Source organism: Mesoplodon bidens, assembly GCF_964165515.1.
Source record: "Mesoplodon bidens genome assembly, chromosome: X".
NCBI lineage: Eukaryota > Metazoa > Chordata > Mammalia > Artiodactyla > Ziphiidae > Mesoplodon > Mesoplodon bidens.
Window position 1 is genome coordinate 46,781,919 of NC_138163.1, and position 20,392 is coordinate 46,802,310.

The 20,392-nt window shown below is 41.3% G+C and overlaps 1 protein-coding gene across 1 annotated transcript in view; it reads left to right on the top strand.

Moving 5' to 3' along the window:
* The window catches only part of COL4A6 (collagen type IV alpha 6 chain), a gene marked incomplete at its 5' end in the record, with an annotated part of 288,532 nt that overhangs the window by 220,766 nt on the left and 47,374 nt on the right, over positions 1 to 20,392 (top strand). The window contains 8 exons of the mRNA XM_081223006.1: positions 5,298 to 5,414; positions 7,806 to 7,874; positions 9,561 to 9,596; positions 16,310 to 16,372; positions 17,188 to 17,223; positions 17,403 to 17,444; positions 18,601 to 18,693; positions 19,935 to 19,988. Of these exons, the coding sequence (XP_081079132.1) occupies positions 5,298 to 5,414; positions 7,806 to 7,874; positions 9,561 to 9,596; positions 16,310 to 16,372; positions 17,188 to 17,223; positions 17,403 to 17,444; positions 18,601 to 18,693; positions 19,935 to 19,988 (510 nt within the window). The remainder of the gene's footprint in view (positions 1 to 5,297; positions 5,415 to 7,805; positions 7,875 to 9,560; positions 9,597 to 16,309; positions 16,373 to 17,187; positions 17,224 to 17,402; positions 17,445 to 18,600; positions 18,694 to 19,934; positions 19,989 to 20,392) is intronic.

Below are 20,392 nucleotides of genomic sequence, written 5' to 3' on the forward strand. Positions count from 1 at the left end.
TTTTGTTATATTCACTAGTTTGCTGTATTTTTTAGATTCCACACATAATTGACATCGTACAGTATTTGTCTTTCTCTGTCTGCCTTATTTCACTTAGCATTACACCCTGAAAGTCCATCCATGTTGTTTTAAATGGCAAAATTTCGGTCTTTTTTATGGCTGAGTGGTATTCCATTGTGGTATATATATACCACATCTTCTTTATCCATTCATCTGTTGATGGACACTTAGGTTGCTTCCATATCTTGGCAATTGTAAATAATGCTGTTATGAACATTGGGGTGCATGTATCTTTTTGAATTAGTGTTTTTGTTTTTTTCGGATGTATACCCAGGAGTGGAATTGCTGGGTCATATGATAGTTCTATTTTTATTTTTTTGAGAAACCTCCATACCATTTTCCACACTGGCTGCACCAATTTACATTCCCACCAACAGTGTAGGAGGGTTCTCTTTTCTCTACATCCTTGTCAACATTTGTTATTTGTGTTCTTTTTGAGGATAGCCATTCTGATAGATGTGAGGTCATACCTCATTGTGGTTTTCATTTGTATTTCCTGATGATTAGTGATGTTGAGCATTTTTTCATGTGCCTGTTGGCCATCTGCATTTCTTCTTTGGAAAAATGTCTATTCAGTTCTTCTGCCCATTTTTTAATTGGGTTGTTTGTTTTTTTGATATTGAGTTGTGTGAGCTGTTTATATATGTTGGACATTATATATGTTGGATATTAACCCCTTATCAGTCATATCATTTGCAAATATCTTCTCCCATTCATTAGGTTGTTTTTTTTGCTTTGTTGATGGTTTTTACAAAGTGGCTACTCCTAAGATCACTTGGAGACAGCCTCTTCCATTCATCCTGAGGAACTGGCTTTGCTGGAGATAAGTGGGGAGTCTGGAGCTTGCAGACATCTCCTTTTCCCATTCCATCCAGCCCAATCCCTTAGTTTCTCCATTTTCACCCAATATCCCTACTTATCCTGCCACTGGAGATTGCATGGTAACATTTCTCCAGCCTTTAAGATACAGTATTTGGAACTTGCTGCTATCACTTTTTAGTTATATCCTTCAGCACTTCTCTATATATTTAATCTTTAGCCTGGACTGTGTTTGCCTCTAGCAGTGGTTTTCAACCTTAAGAGAAGAACCAAATCTTGTGTAGAAGCTCAGCATATATAGAACAGGAAAAAATGGAGCTCCTCCATTTGAGGAAAGTCCTACGTCATGCCTTTATCTTTCAAACAACCTCTAAGGGGTTCTTTTGAATCATATCAAAGCTGTTTGGTAAACTCTTGACGTAACAGCTTCTTGTGTTACACTACATAATCATCTAGTATCAGCTAAGGGGGTTCGGATTTCTTTGTGCCGATCTATAGGTATTTCTTGAGTACCCGCTATGTGCTAGCACTCTACTATGGGAATACAAAAAAGGCATATGGCGCTGCCCTCAAAGGTATTATCATCTGATTCACTTTATCCCCAGATCTCGTATACATTTGTGGATTTGGAGAATAGAAGACTCACTTACCTTGTATTTGTTATACGTATCAACAAATCAGCCATAATATTTCTGCCTGTTATTCAACTGCAGAGCCTGCAAAATGCCCAGGAAGGGGCCAGTGGGGAAATAAGTGGACGGGGTTGGCCACCCTTTTATGCCATCCCCTGGGGTTTTCTCATGGCTGTGTTCTATGACCACGTCATCCAGAGTCTCCACTCAGAATGTGTATCTTGTGGGAACCAATGGGTGAGGGAAACTAGCAAACTGGAGGACACCTCTTCCATTCATCCTGTGGAGCTGGCTTCACCAGAGATGAGTGGAGGATTTGAAGCTCACAACAATACTATACCCTTTCTCCTGTAGTCTCTTTTTAATGGGGACTGGAAGGAAATGAATCCTGTGAAGCAGAGGCTGATTCCGGTTCTGAGCTGGAACCCACTCCAGAGTCCAGCTGGACACTTCTGCCTCCAACTTGTGGCCAACAGAGCCAGAGGGCTTCTAGAAATTGACCACTTCTCTTTGAGGGCTTCGTTGCTTGGGAGAATGAGTCGCAGCTGTCCAGATTCCTCCAAATGAGTGTGCTGCTCCCAGTAGAAGTCCCCACTCCCTTGGCCCTTCGCTTGGCCCTTCCCTTGACCTAAGGTTGCACATTTTTCCTTTTGACTTTCAATCACTTTAGCTTCAGGCTCCAAGCCTCACTTACTCTAAGAAATTATTATCCCCTGTTCCCTCCCTCTCTTCCAGCTATTCATGATGTATTAATGAGCACCTCCTGTTGACAGCTTACCTCTCCTTTCCATCTCTATTCTTCCAGGAGTCTTTGGTGTCTGTCCCACACACTCTAGCTCCTTATTACATATGGTGCATGGTATTTATTGACTGTCTTGTATGATAGCCTTATCTAGCTCCTTGAAAGCACAGAGTCTGTCTTCTGCTCCTCTCAGAGGCCTCAGAGACCACAGAGCTAAATTCAGCATAGAGTAGGGACTCCAGAAATATTGGGGGGACTGACTCCAACCTCTAGTGCCTATAGAAGCAGCAGTTCTCAGACAGGCAAGACTCCCTCAGACAGAGGAAAACACAGATACCCTCGGCCCAGTCAGACTAATTATTTTGCCCAACTTTCAGCAGCACTTTATTAAGCCATTTGACTAAAACCAACAGCTTCCCCAAAACACATCTTACTAAACTGGATCACTGCACAAATCTGGTTTCCCCTCTTGATATTGGTGGACTGTCACATCTGTGTCACTGGTTTTGGTCCCAGAACTCCACTTTCCACATGAATGAGCAAGAGCATCCAAGTCTGTGCACTAAGGGGCACGGCCACCAGTTGAGAGTGAACAAACAAGCAGTCATCAAGATATTCAACATTAAAACAATGTGGACGAGGGGCAGTAGGGCTGTGGCTTTTAACGATATCACAGCTGCGAGTTGGGCTGTGGCACCCACAGGAAATGTAGGTTGAGCCAATGTTTTCAGTTCAAATAAGTTGGAAGCAGAAGTTTTCAAGTTGTCCTTTGCAATCTATGTTTAGCTTTTCCCATGGAGTCAATCTCAAACATTTCCCCGCCTAGAGACTCATAAATGAACACACGAGGTTTATATCTTCAAAATGACCATGTACCACTCACCAAATGGAAACTTTTCCTTTGCACTCTGGGTTCTGAGGAACATTGCTTTTCTGGAATACAGCAGATCCACCTATTCTGTGTGTTTAATCCCCTGTGGTTATATAGAACCGTGGTTTTCTCCCTCAAAGAGCTGCATTCCCTTGGAGAGCTGGCACACACATATGTAAAGTCATTATCTCTACCCAGAAAGGGCAGAACCAAGGTCCCAGGACTAAGGAAGATCCCTAGTACTGAGCCAGCCTGTTGTCTTGTCTTAACTCATCTCTGTTACCCAGTTGAGAGATAACCCCTAGCAAACTTGGCCGGGACATTTTAAAATGGTGATTAGGATCCCAGGAAGAAATAGACACTCCACCTGAAGGGGTCGACTAAATAGAGTTAAGTGAAGGGTTTATTTAAAGGATGCAAGCAGGGTTAAGGGAAACAACAGTGCAGGGTGAAGCAACCAGCACAAAGCTGTTACCACCCCTAGTCCCAAAGGGGAAAGGAGGAATGATAATACTGGAACCCTGTAAGAACTGGAGCCATGGAATAAGAGTTGCCCAGTGGGAGCTAAGATTATAGAGAAATGTGGCCATTGCCAGAAATATAGCCAAGGAGGGAGGGCATGGGAGAAATAAACAATCTGTGCTCGTCCTTCTTGTGCTCTCCCATCTCCTGTTTGTGCCTCCCAGTGACCAAATATAACTGGAAGGCAGAGGGAAAGGGAGCCTAGACAGTACCATCCGTGAAGGTCAGCCTCCCAAGGCACAGATCTAGGGAAGGTAGAGTGTAGATCTTCAGGGCAAACAGGAATAGCCACCTCATTTGGTAATAAAATGTTGATGACTCTAGTAAGCTGTCTCAGTTTCCCCAGTGCAACTAAAACTCCTCACCTGAGTCTGGAGAGGCACAGCTTATAACAGGTTTATTGCAAAGATATGTTTATTGACCACTCCTCTGGACTCTGCATTCCATGAGTCCAGCAGTCTAGACTCATACTCTTGCATTAACAGATCATCTATCTCCTACAACTATAATAGCAATGAAAATGAAACAGAATTCTATGGAGCATTCTCACAATAAGCATTTGACAAAAGGTTGTTTCCTCTAACAATTTGAAAAGTTGCTTTTTGAACACATGGCATGTTTCCCTCAAATCATTAAATATATATACATATATGTATATATATTTTAAAGCCAAATATATATTTTATATATATTTTAAAGCCAAATAAAATATATGTATATACATGTATATATATATGTGTGTGTGTGTGTGTGTGTGTGTGTGTGTATACACACAAATATATATGGCTTTTAAAAGTGTGTATGGGAAGGTGGGAGTCTACCTTTTATTGACCCATCTAGATTTTTGGTCTTTCAGGTCATCTCTTTGTTCCATACCCAACACACAACCTGATTTTGATAGATTGAAAAAGATATATTTCCTACAAAGAGGTAGATTCTATGCACCAAGGAAGCACAGAATTATTGAATTCAGACACCAACTGTATGTGAATGATTACTGATTCCCCAGCAAAACAACTGCTTCAGTAATGAGCATGAAGAAGAGAAGATACATTTCCCTGACTGAAGCAATAGCATGACGTGAGAAAATGACAAAATAAGGTTCAAAGTGTGGTTCTTCCTTGACTTGTTTATTTTTGACCAAGCAGCATTCAGGAGAGGTGGTGCTATGGAAACTCCTTCTGCTCTTGACCAAAATCCAGCCTCATTTCACATGCAGAGCTTCCAATACAGAAAGCCGTGCCAGGCTGCCCAGGTTCCAGTCTGTTCTGAGGAATTCCCAAGGCCTGGCATGCTTCCCTGTTGGTAGCAGTCCAGCTGCCTGGCAGCTAAGCCCCATCTTAGTACATCTTTGTACTGAAGGAAGGTGAAGTTGCAGCACCCTGTGTAGCCCATCTCTTCACGTTTGATCCCTTTGGTTTCAGCTTGGATCCTATTAAAGCATCGATCTTTTGCGGAGGGGTAACACTGAGCTGTCATCAGCCACCTACACCTGAGTATAGTGAACAGCGATGGCAGCAGAGGTGATGGGGCAAAGGGAGTGGACAAGGAGCCAGAGTTCGACAGCACCCTTGACTTCTCTCACTGTGGAGCTTGTCGGAGTAGCTAAGAGTCCTGTGGCTGACTTGATCCCTTCTTTCTCTTTGAACAGGGCCACCCTGGACAGCCAGGACCCAGAGGCCCAGCTGGCCTGGATGGCTGTAATGGAACTCAAGGAGCTGTTGGATTTCCAGGCCCTGATGGCTATCCCGGGCTTCTCGGACAACCCGTATGCTGCCAGATCTTTGTACATTATTTCAAATGGCTCTGCTTGCCTCCAAGTGTGCCCTATCTTCTGCTTCTCTGGAGAGCTCGTTAAGTAGCCGAGGGGCAACCACTGCAGACCCTTGTCCAATGCAGGAGTCTGTGCTGGCAACACCACAACATTAAAAGTCTAAAGAAGAATACCAGTTGCAGGGAAGTGTACACATGCTACACTACTTAGGGTTTGGTTGTTTTTAATGATGCTTTTAGAGTTGGCAAGATTATGAAAAGACTGTAGTAAATTTTAGAGCAAAGTACACACTTGGGCTATTTGACATTTCCCCACATTAGACGATATTGGGAGATGCAGTACTTGGAAGGCTTACATGGGATCATGGGAGCACTAACAGTGACCCAGAGGGCTTGGCAAGCTTGGTCTCTACCAGCGATTCTTAACCAGCAGTGATTTTGCCCTGCCCCCCACCCCCGGGGACATTTGACAGTTATTATTGACACTTTTGGTCTTCATAACTGGGGGTGTGCTACTGGCACAGGATAGCTCCCCATCACAACATCAAGGAATCATCTGTCCCAAAGTATCAATAGTGAGAAATAGTTGGGAAATCCTGCTCTACACTGACGTAGTTTTCCCTCTTCCCATCCGCTCCCCACATCACAACCCTCAGTTCTGGGATTGTTAAGACGTTTATTGTATCTTGGTGTCATCACTTTTATTTCATTCCATTCATCCAGATGGAGCTCAAATATTGGGATCTAAAAGATCTCTAAAAGATACCATGCCCTTGCAAGGCTACTTTTATGAGTGGCTGAAAAGAGAAGAATAACAGATTTCAAGCCCATTCTCAACCTCATTTGAAATAATCTAAGAGAATAAGGGTACTGATGTGATACATTTAGCTAGAAATTGCACTATCTGTTAGACTCCATAGCTAGGTGAATTAATTGGCGTTTTACTGGAAGAGCATTGCCTTCAGTGACCAAGTTGTGGGTGTGAGTGCATACGTGAGAAGGTGAGACGGACAAAGCACAAGCGCCAGATTGGCATAAGGACCTTCACAACTATGGACCAAAGCAATATACATCAGGGAGTGGGGGAGAAAGATGTATTACCAACATAGTATGAGCTGTTTGAGTCACAAAGGCCTCCAAACACTGCTATGGCAACAGGGGAGGAAAACAAATCACATCTGTGTTAAGACAATGGAAATCCAGCAAAGTAAGGAATCACTGCCCCCAAGAGGGAGAAAAGAAATTTTGAGGTAATAAACAGCCCCTGACAGCCAAAGAACCAGGGTAAAACCTAATCCTGTCCCTAAACCTCCCCTTAAGCCTAAATAGGAACTTGGGTGTGTATTTTACTAAGCTGAACCTTACTGACGCTGCCGAATACTGAATGGATATCCTTTGAATCTTCTTTGATGAAAGTAGTGGCCATGAGAATAAGGGGAAATCGGAAGTGTTAGGAAAGAAACTGGTTTGCGCTTCTGGAACCACATTGTACTTTTATTATACCTATGGACCTTGAACTCAGGAATCCGTCATTCAGTCAACGCTTCAGTCCCCAAAGCTTAGCCCTACTCCCAACACTAATCCCAACTTCCCCTTAGGTATAGGGATATTGATTTTCCCCAGGAGGCCAACATCTAGCAGATATTAGGTGGCATCTGCCACTGAGACATTAAAAAGTCTGGCTGACTAGATGGGTTGGGCATACTTTGAACTGTTTTCCATGTTAACAGTGAGACACACCAGCCTCTTAGACAGGTGTAGAAACTGAAGTTGTATGGTAGAAGCACAGGATGGAGATGGTTTTGTAGCTATATCTTAGACCAGGCGTCTGCAAACTGGCCCATGGGACCCTTGTCCCATGGCTTGTTTTTCCATTTTTAAAAGATTGTGAAGAAAAACAGAAGAATATGAAACAGAGCACAGATATGGCCCACACAGCCTATATTGTTTACTATCTGGCTCTTTTCAGAAAAAGTCCACTAACCTCTGTCCTAGACCTAGTCCCTGTCAGTGACTTGTACCTGTGAGATATGGAGCAGGTGAGCTATAGGCTTATAAACGGCATGTGTATTATATGTGGATGTTCAGATTGGTACTCTGAATAGATTCAAAGTCTACTTTCTAATCCCTTTACAGACTTCTGACTTGGAGGCTGGGGGAGCAGGCATGCAGCTCTGAGACACAGCACAGTTCAGGGGATGTACTTTGCCCCCTTAGCATGGCCAACTCTGCCATAGAATAAGCCACATGGTTTTAGGCTCTTGCTTTTCCATCCTCTGTCTGATCAGATCATACTATTAACAATACTGTGTGTGTGTGTGTGTGTGTGTGTGTGCGTGTGCGTGCCTGCGTGCATTTCTTCACAAAATTTTCTTATTTTGCTCAGGGGCTTCCTGGTCAGAAAGGCTCTAAAGGTGAACCTATCCTTGCCCAAGGTGATTTCAAAGGAATGAAGGTAAGGGCCTCTAAGGCAGACAGCTGAGGAGTGGGCTATAAGCTGAGTTCCCCGGAATGGAGCCCCACATCCAATGAAAACATTTCCAGAACTACCATCTGTGTCTCTATTTAAGGAGCAGACCAAGCTGGATTTAAAAAAGAATCCAGAGCTTTTTGTGGTGGAAACATTGACAGAAACGTTTGCAACCATACTGTCAAAAAGATTTGCTTTGTAAGATCTAGGCCAAAAATAGGGGACAGATCAGCAAACAAAGTTTGCATGGGTGTCATTTTCCTTGACAAGCCGAGACACTTCCTGGAGGCAGATACCTTTTGTCTACTACAGAATCTTTGATGTCTGCATACCTGGTTTGTAGCCATGTATGTCTCTGCCCATCTTAACATGGCCACCAGCCCAGGATCATGGCTCCGCCCTTTTCTGTACCTGCATACCAGCCATCACCCTCGCTGGGCCCCTGACTATCTACAAAAGTTGCCCATCAACTCTGAAGCTGGCTGGAAACTTTCATCTCTTCCTGGAATTGACAAGAACCTTTTGCATTCTTGTGGCTGTATTCTTGGTGTATGTTGCTTGGTATCCTGTGGGCCTTCAGTAAACTCTGGTGCCAAATGACTGACCCTAATCCCTTGCAGAGTGGGAAGGGAGCCCATCATTTCCCTGGGAGCAGACAGGAATCTATGAGTGCAACATCTGAGGGGAAATGCACCCAAGCTCACTCAGCTGAAGATGGCACCTTTCTGTCTTCCACCCATGCACAGAGCCAGAAATATTGGAAATCACTTTGGAAGGCAGTGATGGGTGTGGGTAGCTGAGAACTGAAGAAGGTACAGTGTTTCGGTTCTTGACTATAGAAGCCATAGCTGAAGATGGAACGTTAGACTTGGAAAGGACCTCATGATTGTCAGATTCATGTTGCTCATTTTACAGATAGAAAAACTGAGGTAGCCTGAGGCTATGTGACTTGCTCACAGGCACAAGCCAGCTTCCCGAAGAGCTAAAACCCAGGCAGTGCTCTTCCCAGGTTGCAGAGAGCTGATTTTTCACTCTAAGCCAAGCGGGATAAGACTAGCAGGTGTCAAAATGTGACCATTGTTGTAGCAAACATTGATTAAATGGTTTTGCCAAAAACCAAAGAGACCCTGGACCCAGCAGAACACAGCAATTTCCACAAGATGGTTATATTACAGATTCATACGGTGACTTAAGATGCTGCAAAGTAACTAAAACGTAATCAGAGACTATATGCTCTATTGATTCTCCCTTGAAATGTCTGATTTGCGTTGTATACATATGGGCACAGATTCTCTGGGGATGAAGGCACACCAGAACGTAGCTTTGCTTTCCTCCAAAAAGAGCAGGAAAATCACCAGCCCGCAGAAGCAGTTTCTAATTGATAAGTTCCTAACAAAGGTGAAAATTAATTAATCCAAGTAAAATATGAATTCCTGTTCAACCAAGGCTATAATATTTTTCTTCTAGAGTCTAGATTTTTCTTAGGAAAAAAAAGTAGATGGTTGAATCTTTCCAATTCATGCATTATTTAAAACACAAGACCTTGACAGAGGAGGCCCAAGCTTCAGTGATGCGTTTTTATGCCTATTGCATCTTAGGTCAGTTATCTGTGAAATACCACAAGTTTAATGTATTCATCTCTTCAATGTCCTGCCTTTGTCTGTTTCTCAGGGGGAGCCTGGGCTGCCTGGACTGGATGGAATCACTGTAAGTTGTTACCTGTGTGTTGAGCTCCCAATGTTTGTCTAGTCAACAGTACCAATGACCCCTTTTCATTCCTCTCTACGGTGTTCGAAGGTCTTTGTAGACCTTCTCAAGGACAATCCAGAGAGGTAAAGTAGAATAGATCACTCTATCGACATTTTCCAAATGAGAAAGTACTGAGAGGATGGACTGTCTACCTCCAGTGACATGGCAGGCTGGCTTTTAGACCTCTCGGCCAGGGACCTGCATCCTCCCTGGATGGGAAAGAATTTTGCCTGTCATTTGGCAAGCATTTATTAAGTGTTTTCTGTGTGTTCAGAGTACTGTGGGTAAAATAAAAGAAGCAAAGCACTCTTCTTTAAAAGGTATTCCACGTAGAAAAATTTTTTAGGGACTCAATAAGAGTGAGTCCATGAAAGGCCATGAGTTGTATTAATAAGAGCTTTGTTTTTCCTTGACTTTCCACATTGTCATCATTTTCCTTTGAAGTGGCTTCATAAAGGCCCCTTCTCTCCTCCTCTTTTCCTGTATCGCGGTTCCTTCCTTTCTTCTTCCATTCCAGAACAGATACTGAGCAAAGGGCTAGGAGTGATCCCTGAGACAATTCAGACACGGTCTCTGCACACACACAGCCACCTCCCACCCCAGCGTGTGAAAAACTAGTAGGAATGTGGCGTAAGGATTCCACTGACAGCATCAAGAAAGAGATGCTGTCCACCTAAGGCTACATCATGAGAAACTTTATATCTAAGAGAAGGTAGCCTCTGAAAAGTGTACGTGACATTTCGGCTGGCTGGCAATGGGAGGAAGCTTTCTAAACAGAGAGAGTAGTGTGAGCAAGCACACATGTAAACAGGGATGAGTGAGGACTAAGGGCGTAGAGGTCTCCTAGAGTGAAACAGCATTGGTTTAGATGGTGTGTTAACTAAATCTGTAGAATAACATCCAGTGTATTTGCTGCATAACTTCTCTTAGAGATGCCTTTCCCTGCCCCCAGAAGTACAGTGTTTGTCTGCGTATACAGATATGATAAATAAACCACTTAGATTTGGGGAGGGGGGGTTCCTGGCTGGATAAGAGATTTGTGATCAGTTAGAAGACCACAGGTTATTAGTTATTATCAGAGCAATGTTCTACTCTCATATATTCCTGGGAAACCTTTGAACCCCTACTTTCTCTCCCTCCTGTCTAAGTCTCAACTTTACTTAGCCTCTCCATCCCTTACCTAAGCACATATCACCTTATTGCTGCTCCCCAGCTTTAACAGGGCCATGAATTTTCCCATACCATCTTTCTCTTCAGATTTCGTTCTCTTACTTTCAATATTGTCATCATTCATTTCAAAATATTTTCTAGTTTCCCTTTGGATTTTTTCTTTGACCCATGGAGACTTGTGGTGTTTAATTTCCCAAAATTTGTGACTTTCCAGATATCTTTATATTATTGATTTCTAGTTTGATTTTATTGCAGTTAGAGAGCATATTCTGGATGATTTCAATGCTTTTAAATTTGTTCAGTTTTATTTTATGGCCCAACCTATGGAACTATCTTGGTGAATGTTCCATATGTACTTGAAGAGACTATGTATTCAGCTGGTTGGGGCGGGTATAGTGATCTAAAAAATATCCATTAGGTCAAGGTAGTTGATAATGTGGTTTGGATCTTCTTTGTCCTCACTGATTTTTTTGTTTAGTTGTTCTATTAATAACTGAGGGAGGAATGTTAAAATCTCCATCTAGAATCGTGAATTTATCTATTTCTCCTTACAGTTCCATCAGTCTTTGCTTCATGTATTTTGAAGCTCTGCTAATAGGTGCATACACATCTAAGACAGATATAGATATATTGGTCTTCTTGATGAATTGAACTATTTTACTGTTACAAAATGCCCCCTCTTTATCTCTAGTAATATTATTTGTCTCAAAGTCTACTTTATCTGATATTAATAAAACTTTTTTTCTTTTTTAAGTTTTTGGTTATTTTTATCACTTTAATATGAAAATTTTCAAATAGAGAGCAAAGTTGAAGAAAGTTTTCAGTGAACACCTGTACCATGAATACTTTATTCTACTTGATTTACCACACTTCCATCCATCAAGCCATCTTATTCTTGATGCATTTCAAAGTTAATGGCAGACAATAGTACTCTCACCCCAAAATACCACAGCATGCCTACCATTAGCTAGACTTCAAATTTTGTTTACAGTTTTTCTTTGTATGTAAAATTTACATATAATGAAATACACAAATCTTAAATGTGCCTTTGCTGCATTTTCACAAATGCACACTCTGTGTAACTCAAACCCTCTTAAGGTGTAGACCATTCCCATCACCTCAGAAAGTTCCCTCCTGCTCCTTCCCAGTCAATCCCTGCCCCACCGCACATCACAGGCAATCACTGTTCTGATTTTTCTTCTATCATAGATAAGTGTTCCATATTCTAGAACTTCAAACAAAGGGAATAATACAATATGTAGCCTTCGGGATCAGGCTTGTTTCACTTAGAACAGTACTTTTGAGGTTCATCCTCATTGTTTCATATATCAATAATTTGTTACTTTTTATTGTTGAGTATTATTCTACATATAGATGTATGAGTTTTTTAAATCAATCCTAGTATCAGTGGACACCTGAGATATTTCCATTTTTTAAAAATTTTATTGAAGTATAGTTGATTTACAATGTTGTGTTAATTTCTGCTGTAGAGAAAAGTGACTCAGATATATATATATATATATATATATATATATATATATATATATATATATATATATATATATATATATATATATATATATATTCTTTTTCATATTCTTTTCCATTATGGTTTGTCATAGGATATTGAATATAGTTCCCTGTGCTATACAGTAGGACCTTGTTGTGTATCCATCCTATGTATGTTTGCATCTGCTAATCCCAAACTCCCAATCCTTCCCTCCCCCACTCCCCTCCCCGTTGACAACCACAAGTCTGTTCTCTATGTCTGTGAGTCTGCTCCCGTTTCGTAGATAAGTTCATTTGTGTCGTATTTTAGATTCCACATATAAGTGATATCATATGGTATTTGTCTTTCTCTTTCTGACTTACTTCACTTAGTATGATGATCTCTAGGTCCATCCATGTTGCTGCAAATGGCATTATTTCATTCTTTTTTATGGCTGAGTAGTATTCCATGGTATAAATATACCACATCTTCTTTATCCATTCATCTGACATTTTTCAATTTTTAACTATTATTATTTTTTCTTTTTTCTAACATTTATAGGAGTATAATTGCTTTACATTGTTGTCTTAGTTTGTGCTGTATAACAAAGTGAATCAGCTATACGTATACTTATATCCCCATATACCCTCCCTCTTGCGCCTCCCTCCCACTCTCACAATCCCACCCCTCTAGGTGGTCACAAAGCACAGAGCTGACCTCCGTGTGCTATGCAGCTGCTTCCCACTAGCTATCTGTTTTACATTTGGTAGTGTATATATGTCCATGCCACTCTCTCACTTCATCCCAGCTTACCCTTCCCCCTCCCCGTGTCCTCAAGTCCATTCTCTACGTCTGCATCTTTATTCCTGTCCTGCCCCTAGGTTCTTCAGAACCAATTTCTTTTTTAGATTCCATATATATGTGTTAGCATACGGTATTTGTTTTTCTCTTTCTGACTTACTTCACTCTGTATGACAGATTTTAGGTCCATCCACCTCACTACAAATAACCCAATTTCGTTTCTTCTTATGTCTGAGTAATATTCCATTGTATATATGTGCCACAACTTCTTTATCCATTCATCTGTCGATGGACACTTAGGTTGCTTCCATGTCCTGGCTATTGTAAATAGAGCTGCAATGAACATTGTGGTACATGACTCTTCTTGAATTACGGTTTTCTCAGGGTATATGCCCAGTAGTGGGATTGCTGGGTCATATGGTAGTTCTATTTTTAGTTTTGTAAGGAACCTCCATACTGTTCTCCATAGTGGCCGTATCAATTTACATTCCCACCAACAAGAGGGTTCCCTTTTCTCCACACCGTCTCCAGCATTTATTCTTTGTAGATATTTTGATGACAGCCATTCTGACTGGTGTGAGGTGATACCTCATTGTAGTTTTGATTTGCATTTCTCTAATGATTAGTGATGTTGAGCATTTTTTCATGTGTTTGTTGGCAATCTGTATTCCTTCTTTGGAGAAATGTCTATTTAGGTCTTCTGCCCATTTTGGGATTGGGTTGCTTGTTTTTTGATATTGAGCTGTATGAGCTGCATGAGCTGCTGGTATATTGTGGAGATTAATCCTTTGTCAGTTGCTTCATTTGCAAATATTTTCTCCCATTCTGAGGGTTATCTTTTCGTCTTGTTTATGGTTTCCTTTGCTGTGCAAAAGCTTTTAAGTTTCATTAGGTCCCATTTGTTTATTTTTGTTTTTATTTCCATTTCTCTAGGAGGTGGGTCAAAAAGGATCTTGCTGTGATTTATGTCATAGAATGTTCTGCCTATGTTTTCCTCTAAGAGTTTCCTCTAAGAGTTTTATAGTGTTTGGCCTTACATTTAGGTCTTCAATCCATTTTGAGTTTATTTTGGTGTATGGTGTTAAGGAGTGTTCTAATTTCATTCTTTTACATGTAGCTGTCCAGTTTTCCCAGCACCACTTATTGAAGAGGCTGTCTTTTCTCCATTGTATATTCTTGCCTCCTTTATCAAAGATAAGGTGACCATATGTGCGTGGGTTTATCTCTGGGCTTTCTATCCTGTTCCATTGATCTATATTTCTGTTTTTGTGCCAGTACCATATTGTCTTGATTACTGTAGCTTTGTAGTATAATCTGAAGTCAGGGACCCTGATTCCTACAGCTCTATTTTTCTTTCTCAAGATTGCTTTCGCTCTTCGGGGTCTTTTGTGTTTCCATACAAATTTTGAAATTTTTTGTTCTAGTTCTGTGAAAAATTCCATTAGTAGTTTGATAGGGATTGCATTGAATCTGTAGATTGCTTTGGGTAGTATAGTCATTTTCACAATCTTGATTCTCCAAGAACATGGTATATCTCTCCATCTGTTTGTACCATCTTTAATTTCTTTCATCAGTGTCTTATAGTTTTCTGCATACAGGTTTTTGTCTCCTTATGTAGGTTTATTCCTAGGTATTTTATTATTTTTGTTGCAGTGGTAAATGGGAGTGTTTACTTAATTTCTCTTTCAGATTTTTCATCATTAGTGTATAGGAATTCAAGAGATTTCTGTGCATTAATTTTGTATTCTGCTACTTTACCAAATTCATTGATTAGCTCTAGTAGTTTTCTGGTAGCATCTTTAGGATTCTCTATGTATAATATCATGTCATCTGCAAACAGTGACAGTTTTACTTTTTCTTTTCTGATTTGGATTCCTTTTATTCCTTTCTCTTCTCTGATTGCTGTGGCTAAAACTTCCAAAACTATGTTGAGTAATAGCAGTGAGAGTGGGCAACCTTGTCTTGTTCCTGATCTTAATGGAAATGGTTTCAATTTTTCACCATTGAGATGATGTTCGCTGTGATTTTTTCATATGTGACCTTTATTATGTTGAGGTAAGTTCCCTCTATGCCTACTTTCTGGAGAGTTTTTATCATAAATGGATGTTGAATATTGTTGAAAGCTTTTTCTGCATCTACTGAGATGATCATATGGTTTTTAATCTTCAGTTTGTTAATATGGTGTATCACATTGATTTATTTGCATATATTGAAGAACCCTTGCATTCCTGGGATAAATTCCACTTGAGCATGATGTATGATCCTTTTAGTGTGCTGCTGGATTCTGTTTGCTAATATTTTGCTGAAGATTTTTGCATCTATGTTCATCAGTGACATTGGCCTGTAGTTTTCTTTTTTTGTGACATCTTTGTCTGGTTTTGGTATCAGGGTGATGATGGCCTCATAGAATGAGTTTGGGAGTGTTCCTCCCTCTGCTATATTTTGTAAGAGTTTGAGAAGGATAGGTGTTAGCTCTTCCCTAAATGTTTGATAGACTTCACCTATGAAGCCATTGGTCCTGAGCTTTTGTTTGTTGGGAGGTTTTTAATCACAGTTTCAATTTCAGTGCTTGTGATTGGTCTGTTCATATTTTCTATTTCTTCCTGGTTCAGTCTCGGCAGGTTGTGCATTTCTAAGAATTTGTCTTCTTCCAGGTTGTCCATTTTATTGGCGTATAGTTGCTTGTAGTAATCTCTTGCGATCCTTTGTATTTCTGCAGTGTCAGTTTTTACTTCTCCTTTTTCATTTTTAATTCTGTTGATTTGAGTTCTCTCCCTTTTCTTCTTGATGAGTCTGGCTAATGGTTTATCAATTTTGTTTATCTTCCCAAAGAACCAGCTTTTAGTTTTATTGATCTTTCCTGTTGTTTCCTTCATTTCTTTTTCATTTATTTCTGACCTGATCTTTATGATTTCTTTCCTCTGCTAAATTTTGGGGTTTTTTTGTTCTTCTTTCTCTAATTGCTTTAGCTGTAAGGTTAGCTTGTTTATTTGAGATTTTTCTGGTTTCTTGAGGTAGGATTGTATTGCTATAAACTTCCCTCTTAGAACTGCTTTTGCTGCATCCCATAGGTTTTGGGCCATCGTGTTTTCTCAGTTTTTAACTATCATGAATAAAGTTGCTATGAACATTCTTGTGCAATTCTTGTGTGTATATTTTTCTTGAGAAACTGCCATACTTTTTTGACCTTGATAAAAACATGCCTCTCTAGGGCCCACAAGGAGCACCCGGATCTCCAGGAGCTGTGGGACCCATAGGACCACCAGGATTGCAAGTAAGACCCAGCTAAATCTACCACGTGTTCACAGCATTCACATGAATGCTTTCCCTACCAGGCCGTGGATTAAATGTAAGCCTGTGTAAATGTGGGCCCTCCTAGCAGAGAACGGCAACTTCCATTCTTGGAGGTTAAAGTGAAGCATGCTCTTGTAAGGAGCTATTTGTTATCTTCTTTTATCAGAGTCTCTCTGACCATCCACTCTGTGCCTCCAAAACCTCCTAGTGTAGCTCAACCTAAAGTGTAGCCCAAGGATGGCTAATACCCGGCACATCTATTGTGACCTTCCACTCCCCTTACCCACGACAGACATTGCTAATTAATCACATCATTATCACCCACCCTGAGCACAGAGGCAGCTTCAAAATCTTTCTCAACACTTCACCTTGGAGAGCTCTTCCCACCTACCTATTTCCCATCACTGGCTATAGGAAGAGCATAGCCAGTCATCTGTGTGGTTCTGGGAAATCCACATCCCCAGATTGTTCTCTCTCCAATGTGTGAAATCCCACCACCACTGATTACTTTGGTTTACTTTCACCAAAAGTCATCATTTAAAAAGTGCTGGCCTAATGGGAAGAATGCCACAGGAAGTCTTCACTACCATAGCATGAATGTGGTTATCAGGTCAATTGGAGAAATTTCAAAGGAGATTTTAAAAAAAGGAACCCAGGGAGAAGGAGCTAGAATCTTCTACACCAAAGCCAGACCACATCAAGGGGGTGGGGCACTTATCTTCAGTGACTCTCAACATGCCTAGATTCTTCGGGGCTGAAACTAAAAAGCGCTCTTTCCTTTCATTTTACATCTAGGGTCCTCCAGGCCCCCCTGGTTTCCCTGGTCCTGATGTAAGTATACTTTGTCTTGGGGCATTTGACCTCCTACCACTAAGTACTCTAGTTTCCCCAGAGATATTCTGGTCTGATTAAACATACTTTCTGGTAAAAAAGACTGCATTCCAATTTAAGTTCCTGGAGGTTGTTTAGTAATTGATTTTGTTTTTCCTCCCTACACCCCTTTGCCCCAGGGGAATATGGGGTTAGGTTTCCAAGGAGAGAAAGGAGTCAAGGTAAGTAAATTTTGGAACATACGCTCTGCAGTCCATATGCTCCTAGAAATGTGTCTAGCTGCACACATGTGCCTGCTTGTGATAGGGCTGCATGTGCACGCATAGGCTACTGTGGTCTTTTTCCTTCAAAATATTGTAGTCTTCCTGCTTCCTACCTGTGAAATGTACATGTCTTACAAACATATGCTCTTTTTTTTTTTTTTTTTTTTTTTTTTGCGGTATGCGGGCCTCTCGCTGCTGTGGCCTCTCCCATTGCGGAGCACAGGCTCTGGACGCACAGGCTCAGTGGCCATGGCTAACGGGCCCAGCCACTCCGCGGCATGTGGGATCTTCCCAGACCGGGGCACGAACCCGTGTCCCTGCATTGGCAGGCGGACTCTCAACCACTGCGCCACCAGGGAAGCCCACAAACATATGCTCTTGAGATATATTTTCTCTTCCTTCCACCTGGGTATTTCCCTGCTGATTTGTATTATATTGTGTCACCTTCTCTTTCCTTTTCTCTGCTTCTCTTCTCTCCATCCTTCCTCCTCCTCCTCCTCCTCTCTCTATCTCCTCTATCTCTCCTTCTTAACCCTCTCTCATCATTCCCTTTTATTTCCCTTCCCTCATTCTCCTATTTCCCTCTATACAAACTGTATAGTGATTTAGGAGCCTCAAGGGAGACTGGGAGCTTGCCCTCCCCATCCTTGGCGGCTGCCTCTTGTAGATTGCACTGTCTTCAAGGAGCAAATCCAGTCTTCAGTGTTCCAACACGGACTTCACTACCTCTGCTTGTGCTCTTGGCAACGGTTGGACCAGTTAGAGTCTGATCACTGTTGCCAAAAGGTAGCCATTTACCTTGCTCAAATCCTTTTTTGCTTTCTTCTAAACACCCTTTCATGCATGACCATGGCAACCGTGAACCTGCCATTTACTTTCATCCATCTTGCTTCCTCCCTCTGCAGTGCTGATACAAAATGCATCCGGTCAGGCTTATAATTCTTTCCACCCCTTGAGACTGGTAGCTTTGTTTCCTCATTGATGCAAAGGTGAGGGTGAAGAGGCTCAAGTCATGGACAGTTGATTTGTGAATTACATCCTGAGGACAAACCTACCCTCCGGAGAAATATCTGTGTGGTGTCTGCTTTGCTTAATGTTTCCTTTGATCTTACAGGGGGATGTTGGCCTGCCTGGCCCTGCAGGACCCCCACCATCTACTGGGGAACTGGAATTCATGGGATTTCCCAAAGGGAAGAAAGGATCCAAGGTAGTGAACATTTGAGAACAAGAAGTTAATAAGCCTTTTTCCTATTAATACCAGAGTTCAACTCTAATAACCAGAGTACACTGGAAGGATAGAGGGTTCTGGGTAATATGGATATGAGCTTGCCTGGGTTTCTGAATATTCGTTCAAGTGCTATTTTCTGTGTTTGTTTTGCAGATTCAGTTATCAAAACGCTGAATAACTTAAAACAAACATTTAATAGTTGGGGTTTCTTCCTCCTAACTACCAACCCTGTCAATACTTACGTTGTCCCCAAAACACTGTGACAGAACAATAGGGTATAATGGTTGCTTTCAAGTTATCTGTTTAAAGAAATTATTTGCCCTCAGAACATGACCCTGCAAATAGTGTATACTGTCACCAAGGGGCAGTAGATGCCCTAATTTTCCTGATCTGAACTACCAAGGCTGAAGCTGTAGACCTGTTTAACCGAGATATTTTATAATCTGTATTTTGATATGAGTGTACACATGGTTGTATTTGAATGACTATTTGCTGCTAAGGTGTGCAGATATCTTTCAATAACCTGACTTCCCTTCCTTCCTGGGGATTCCTTAAGTTTTGTGATCCTGCACCTATGGTCAAGGGACCCAGGCAGGGGAAGGTGTTTAGTCCCATTTCTTTAATTCTGTCTTTGTGGAAGCAACAGCTCCAGGCCTTCTCCAGGTTTACAGGAAGTAATTATTGAGTTGGGAACAGTTTGGGAGCATATGAAAAATTGCCTGCCTCCCTAATCATTCCCAAACCTTAGGGAACCCTTTCATGGCACTTATAGATAAATTAGCATCTCAAGGAAAGAGATTAGAGTATTATGTTGCCCTTTGCAAACTGTAATTATTACTCTTTTCCCAAAACCATTGATGTCTTTGCAGCCAGTAATTTGCTAGAGGAAATCGCACTGAACAGCTTCTTCCGGTAGAAAGAAAGCAGATGATCATCTTTTCTATCTCCCAGTTAGCCTGAGCATTTGAGACTCTGTTTTGGATAGTTTACTGTGCCTGTCATGGACTTTGGTCCTTTCCACACTACTAAGGGCTCCGTAAACTAAGACATCCTGGTGTAGTTACTAGTTGTGGAAACTAGGCAATCTGCACCAGCCTCTGGTGTCCCAATTGTGATGCCCTATGGTTTCCCACTGCCCAGCCCAAATAACTCAAGGGGACCATCTCCTTTATGTTCACTGCTTCCTGCTGCTACTCACTAAGCTTTGGTTGATTTTCCAGGGTGAACCAGGGCTTCAGGGCTTCCCAGGAATAAGTGGTCCTCCAGGTCTCCCGGTAAGTCTCCCTATTTGGTCAACATGTATTCAAGGATCTGATTGGACAAAAGCTATACCAACAGAAAGCTAACAGGAAGACCTCCTTCCTATGGTTATTGTAGAGAATTTCACTATCTTCATTGTTAGAAGGCATTTAAGGAAATGTCTTGTTTCTCAAACCCATGAGGGCATTAGGTTCTTTATGAGACTATATAGCTTAGAGGTTATAATCTCAAGCTCTAGAGGTAAAACAGACCTAGGCTTGACTTCTGATTTCAGCAGTTTCTAACTATGTAAACTTGGACAAGTTTCTTAACTTTTCTGAGCCTCAGTTTCCTAACCTACCAAAAAAGGGATAATAATGGGGGTGGTTATGAGAATTAAATGAGATAATATGCATGAAAAGGGCTTAATAAATGCCTG